A 7,367-nucleotide genomic window follows, 5' to 3' on the forward strand; every position below is an offset into this window, starting at 1 on the left:
CACCGTCCAGTGTCTTTCTTGTTCTTGTGTTATCAACCCACAATCATTATGGAGTGTGGAGTGTCACTATCCAGTTAGGGTTGCACATCAGCCTGGTTTTGTCTCTTCCGAAGGTCCACCCTTCAAAGAGATGTATTTTATTACTGCTACATAGTGAGCATCAGGAAACAGAAAAGACATTGCCAGTCCCTCACCACATCACCACCACCACCACAGGGACGAAGGGAGAATTTACTCCACTTCATAAATTTATGACATAAACTGATCTCTTGTGAGAAGGGCGGGAATTATTCCTTCTTCTACAGGGCACTGAAATGCTGAAATTACCAGGAAACATTGTTAGAGTAATTTTCATTAATTATAAAAAAAAATCTATGCCTAAGAAAATAAGCTGCACTGGAAATCTCAGTTCAACATTTTAGTAGATGTATTTATTGATTTTTGACTCCTAAGTCATGGCATGATTCTGGCAATTGCCAGAAATGAAATACTGCTTTTAAGCATCATTGTTAAACTTCTGTATGTCACTAGATGGGATACAACAGTAGATGAAGAAAGAGTCTGATCTGCATATCAGTACTTGGCTATCAAAGAAACGGACTGTTATATTAGTCATTCATCTGATATGGCAGAGGGTGCTCCACATGGATACAAAATATCTGTTGTCGAACTGAGACTCCTTGCACTTTGACTGAAGTCTGTTTAGCCTTAAAATTTCAGCTGGCAGCCAGGAGAAGGTGGGGAGTTTCTGAAGATTTATGGAATTAATTCATGACCCTTGATTACCCTTCAGCTCTGTTCTTCAAATTCAATTGCACAATTTGCTTTATTATTCTTAGACTCAACCCATGGCAGACATAATCTGGAGAAACCAAACAGCTGTCACAGAGTTTATCCTCTTGGGATTCGGGGATCACCCTGTCCTGCAAATTATTATCTTCCTCATGTTTCTAGTAATCTACATGGCAACCGTGGCTGGGAACATGCTCATCACTGCATTAGTTGTGGCTGATAAGCACCTTCACACCTCCATGTACTACTTCCTAGGGAACTTGTCATGCTTAGAGACCTGCTACACCTCAACCCTCCTGCCCAGGATGCTGGTCAGTCTCCTGATGGGGACCAAAACCATCTCATTCAGTGGCTGCCTCTCACAACTGTATTTCTTTTGTGCTCTGGCAGGTACGGAATGCTGTCTCCTAGCAGCAATGTCTTATGATCGGTATTTGGCGATATGTAAACCCCTACATTATTCAGCTCTTATGAATACCAGGATTTGCCTCCAGTTGGCTGCTGGATCATGGTTAAATGGTAGCTTGGCTACTACCATCTTTATATTATTCATATCACAGTTAATTTTCTGTGGCCCGAATGAAATTGACCACTTCTATTGTGATCCCTTCCTACTGATGGAACTCTCCTGCAGTGACACACACCTGAGCATATTGGTGGATCTCATATTAGTCTCTATATTCACCCTGCCTCCATTCCTACTAACCATGATATCCCACGTGCGTATCAGTGCCATCATCCTAAGAATCCCTTCCACCACCGGGAGACAAAAGGCCTTTTCCACCTGTTCCTCTCACCTCACTGTGGTGACAATTTTCTATGGCACCATAATGATTTTCTACATGCTACCAAAACATGATACACTCAGAGATCTGAAGAAAGTGCTCTCTCTTTGCTTCACGGTCCTAACTCCGCTGGTAAACCCCCTCATCTACAGCTTGAGAAACAGAGAGGTCAAGGAAGCCTTGAGCAAAGCAGTTAGTAAATATGGCTTTCACAGAAACATGCAGAGAGTATGAGATTATTATTTAGCCTGATGATTTGAAGGGTGCCTGGATGATTGAAGCAACGAGCCTGTGATGCACTGTACCTCACAGTAGCCCCCTGTAATTCCCATATTCATCTTTTTTATGTGGTTGTGATTAAAAGCATGCCTTGTAAGGTATCATATGATACACTGAAACACATTGCTCTATCAAAATATGTATATCATCCTTGTATACGTCATTATCAGATGTTGTTATATGGTTGTTACTGAATATGTTGGGAGTCTGAGAGTCACCCACCGTTAGTTCTCCAGTGACAACAAAGGAGGTGACCCACACCCAGGCGGACGTTAAAAGACCATCACCAGCCATTGACTGGCAGGGGAATTGTAAACAAGACATTCACAATTCTGTAAGACAGGTGCCCAAGCACCACACAATGAGAATTGCTGAACTCTGACTCAGCAAGACCCACCAGGACATGTCTGGGCCAATATTTTTCAGGGACGTGAATTGAGAGTATAAAATAATAGACAGTGGCATCATGAAATCACCTCTTTCCTCTCCCACCTATTCTGGAGGCAAAAAGAAAGCTGGGAGGACAAAGACTTTGAACTGAGGAGGTTGATCCCAGGCTGAGAGGGGAATTCAGCCTTTGTATTAAGAATTGTAACCTGGCTGCAACATCCAGCGGCGTGAGAAAAGCCATTTGAATCAAATCTTATGGAGTCTAATAAAATTTAGGCTTGAGAATGTGTGTTTCTTTTTTATTTCTTAGGCATAAGGGTCAGAGATAGTTACCTAACACTTATATCACTTAATCTATCTTTCTGTAGTTAATAAACTTATTTTAATGTTTAATCTTAACCAGTGAGTTTGTCTAAAATGCTTGGGGAATCTGCTCAGATTACAAGGGCTGATGCATGTCCACTATCCTGTGACAAAGTGGTGAACTAATTAATGAGCTTGCATTGTTCAAGAGAAGGGCTTGAGCAATGTAAGGTGGTACATTTCTGGGGGTGCAAGGCTGGGGGGATTTGCTGGTGTTTCCCTCTGTATAGTTCACGAGTAGCTTGGAGAGCATTCATGCAATTCCGCCGAGTGTGTCTCTGTATGCTGGTGACTGAGTGATAACAGCAACTGGGGAGGGTGGAGATTGTTGCTTCTCACTGTTAAAGCATCATGAAAGACAGTCAGGCTGGAGAAATAAGGGGGCACAGTGGTCCCACAGCTCCAGGTTGTACACCAGGGGTCCCATTGCATAGCCCCATTAAAATTAAGATGAAAACTCCCAATGTCCATCTAAGTGGAAGGACCAGGGATGGAGGTGGCCAAAACCATGTTCCCATCATGGAGTTTTCAACTGGCTACCAGGAACTGTGCAGACAATTTTAAACATATTTTTAATATCTGTAAAAAAGCCATTATTATCAAAATAAATGTTATCATATTTATTGTCCAAACACCTTCATTAGACTCACACAGGCCAGATGCAAACAGCCAGGCCCCAGCAGTGACCTCTGGAAACTTCACCAGGAACAGCTTTATAGCTCTTATCTGAACTAAACCTGGTTGTGACCAACTCCAGCAAAGCTACATCTCCAGGCTCACATTGCCCTTGGAGGCGTCGAGGTTGGGCAGACAAAGAGGTAGACTCACAAGCCAGGGCACCTCTAGAATTGAGGCCATTTCTGGGATCGAGTCTGTCAAATGGTCACCTACGAGGGACTCTGCATGTGGCTCTGCAGGGCACGAGCTGCTCTGCTGCCACCAATTGCACAGAGCAGTCAAAATGGTGGGGACCTGTTACAATGAGTGTCCCCCAAACTCACTGCAACGAGTGCATGTCCTGAGAGGGCTAGTTCTGAGGACACTATATCCAGCCTGCCCAAGGTGTCTTTTTGAGCTCTGCTGCATGCATGGCCCCCTCCTCCAGGCATGACACAGCTTATGGTGAGAGGAAGTGGCTACGGCCTAGCAGCTAGCAGAACTCCTGTGGTGCCAAACACACCAATGCTGGCTCAGCCACTCTGACTACATCAGGATTTGGCCAGAGGCAGGGGAGCTGGGCACCAGTGAGAATTGCAGCACTTCCGCATTGCGGAAAGGATTTTCTATCTCCCATTGCAAAAGGATTTATGTGCCTAACTCACTCAGACACCTCCTAAAATCTCAGCCTGGAGAACCATTGGGCTGCTGTCACTGTAGCTTCAATCTATGTATTTCCACTGGAAACAGAGTCCCCAGCAACAGAAATGCACTGAATTAATGTCAATCCCTGCTAAACCTTTCAGACCCAATAATCTGGTATGTGTAGTTTTGGCAACTAATGCTGCAATCATGCTGTTGTGTGATTTGGTTCCTGATGGTTAAAATTTTGAACAGTGCACACCTAGCAATAGGTAAGAAATGAGGAAAGATGCAGTTTTGCTGTGTAGGACCACTAGAAGGAAGAGGAATAGGAAAGACGCAGCCCAATGGACAGCAGGCAAAGTGCAAGGTCAAGAAAGCAGAATTTATGTTGCCAAATGACCATCAGAGGGAAGTGGAAAAGGAGGTGGAGCTATAGAACACTGTACAAGTGGTGAGCAAAGAGCATTGCAGAGACAAGGAACTCTGTGCTTTGTAATGAATCTGTTTGTGGAGGAGAGAAGCTTTTGAGCTACACAGAGCTTTTCTTCAGGTGAATATTAGCAGTTTTAGCCTCACCTTCCCACCGCAGTGCCAGTCAGCATTCATAGCACCATTTCACAGAGATGGAGCGTGAGATCTGTGTCTTGTGACATGTCCTCAGTTGGGGATCTGCCCCACTGACACAGAGGGAGCCACCTTGATTTACCACGAGCTGAGAATCTGGCTCACAGTGTGTCCCAATGGGTTGGCAAATGCTGATAGAGTCTTACTAGCCGGGATGACACATGCCACATTGTTTCTAGACTCTGAGTTCAGGGACAGCATCTTCCCCCCAGTGCCTTGTTCTTGTGTGGTTATCCCACAATCATTATGGCCTGGGGAGGGCCACTCCCCAGTTAGGATTGCACTTCAGCCTGGTTTTGTCCCTGACTAAGATCCACTCTCCAAAGAGCTGTATTTTATAACTGGTACATAGTGAACCCCAGGAAACAGAAAAGGCATTGCCAGTCTGTGATAGATTTTTGTTACCAATCTGCCTGCAGTGTCAGGTGATCAGGCTGAGGCCACAGGATCTTTTGCAGAAGAGATGACGGAACACATCAAGCATCTAAATTTTAAAGCATTATTAATAAAATAATAAAACAACAGCAAAGAGTGCTGGGAAGTCTCCCATGTCACTCGGGGGGAGGGAGGGGGAAGAAAGTGTTAGTGCCCCAAGCCCTAACCCACTTACACACTATCCAAGACTGACCAGGCCTGGATGTAACGTCAGAAGTGTGAGGGGAGTGGACGAGAGTGCTGTCCTGTGCTCAGGCCATCCAGGTCTGCTGTTGTTCTCCAAATTGCTCCAGCTCTCAGGAGGGTTTTAAGTCCTGGCTCCTCGGAGGGTGCGGGGGAGGGATACTTCATTAGAGGACCTCTGCTTTTGGTGCCCTTTGTGCCAGTCCAAACTGGCTTTCTGTGGTTTCTTCAACATTCCCCAAACACCCCAGTTCAAGGGACATGAGGCTCGGCTCCCCCTTTCATTGTCTCGTCTGTTTTTTCCATCTACGCAGACCCTAGACTTTGTTTTCCTTCCTGCTGGCCTTGCTGTTTTGCAGGTCTGTGCAGCTGGATATTTCTTTCTCACGGCTGCTTGGGCACATTCAAGCCCCCATCTTTCTTGGCTGTCAGCCAAGTCTTAGCTGTCAGCAGTGTCCTTGGGTGGGGGCCAGCATCTTATCTTCACACTGAGCTAGCTACTGTGTTAAGTTAACTTGTTCACTGTTCTTTTCTTCTTATTCCCCCCTTCTTGGCACCTTGTAACCTACAAAGGAAGCTGTCACTCCTCACTCACACCTTTAACCCTTTGCAGCATGCTTTGCAATGCTTCAAACAGTGTTAGACACATAAAATGCTGATCTGCCCTCCCCAGGGACCTATGAGAGGGAGGAAACCATTGAGGAATGACAAGTTCCTCACCATGTCACCATCACCACCACAGGGACTAAGGGAGAATTTACTCCACTTCATCATTTATGACATAAACTGATCTCTTGTGTGGAAGGTGGAGAAATTATTCCTTCTCCTCCAGGGCATTGAAATGCTGAATATACCAGGAACCATTGTTAGATTAATTTCCATTAATTCTAACAGAAGATCGGTGCCTAAGGACAATAGACTGAACTGGAAATTTCAGTTCAACATTTCAGTTGATGTATTTATTGATTTTGACTCCTAAGTGATAGCATCATTCTGGTCATTGTCAGAAGTGAAATACTATATTTAAGCATCATTGTTAGGCTTCAGTATGTCACTAGCTGGTATACAATAGCAGATAAAGAAAGAGTCTGATCTGTCATATCAGTACTCGGCAACCAGAGAAATGGTCTGTTATATTAGTCATTGCTCTGATATGGGAGAGGGTGGTCTACATGGATACAAAGATCTGTTCTCAAATTGAGACTCCTTACACTTTGACTGAAGTCACCATTTAGCCAGGAGAGGGAGGGGAGTTTTTGAATATTTATGGAATTAATTCATGACACTTGATTAGCTTTCAGCTCTATGTTCTTCCAAATCAATTGCACAATTTGCTTTATTGTTCCTAGACTCGGTCCATGGCAGACACAGCCTGGAGAAATCAAACGCGATCACAGAATTCTTCCTCCTGGGATCTGGGGATTTCCCTGACCTGCAAATTCTTCTCTTCCTGATGTCTACATGGCAACTCTGTCCGGGAACACCGTCATTGTGGTGCAAGTTGTGGCCGATCAACACTTTCACACCTCCGTGTACTTCTTCCTGGGGAACTTGGAGACCTGCTACACCTCAACTATCTTACCCAGATTGCTGGCCAGTTTCCTCACTGGGGCCAAAACTATCTAATTCAGTGTCTGCTTCATACAAATGTATATCTTTTGTGCTCTGGCAGCTACAGAATGCTATCTCCTAGCAGCGATGTCTTATGATTGGTGTTTAGCAATATTTTAACCCTTGCAGTATTCAGCTCTTACAAACACCGGATTTTGCCTCCACCTGGCTGCTTGGTCATGGTTAAAGGGTTCTTTGGTTACTGACATCTTTGTATTATTCATGTCACAGTTAATATTCTGTGGCCCAAATGAAATTGATCATTTCTATTACTCTCTGTGGGGACACACGCCTGGTTATATTGTTGAATTTCATACTAGCCTGTGTATTCACCATGCCTCCATTCCTACTAACTTTGACATCCTACATGTGCATCCTCACTACCATCCTGAGAATCCCTTCCACCATAGGGAGGCAAAAGGCCTTTTCCACCTGCTCTTCTTACCTCTTTGTGGTGACAATTTTCTGTGGAACCCTAATGATTGTGTACCTGCTAGGAACATGAGACACTAAGCGTCCTAAACAAAATGCTCTCTCTTTGCTACGCAGTCCTGACTCCCCTGGTAAACCCCCTCATCTACAACGTGAGAAACAGAGAGGTGA

The 7,367-nt window shown here is 44.6% G+C and overlaps 1 protein-coding gene across 1 annotated transcript; it reads left to right on the forward strand.

The window, feature by feature from the left end:
* Positions 1-944: 944 nt before the first annotated feature.
* Positions 945-1,811, forward strand: LOC127040980 (olfactory receptor 6N1-like). The gene has a single exon (XM_050935497.1). It carries the CDS (start codon positions 945-947, stop codon positions 1,809-1,811), a length of 867 nt encoding a protein of 288 aa, XP_050791454.1.
* Positions 1,812-7,367: the final 5,556 nt, after the last annotated feature.

Source organism: Gopherus flavomarginatus, assembly GCF_025201925.1.
Source record: "Gopherus flavomarginatus isolate rGopFla2 chromosome 12 unlocalized genomic scaffold, rGopFla2.mat.asm SUPER_12_unloc_4, whole genome shotgun sequence".
Lineage (NCBI taxonomy): Eukaryota > Metazoa > Chordata > Testudines > Testudinidae > Gopherus > Gopherus flavomarginatus.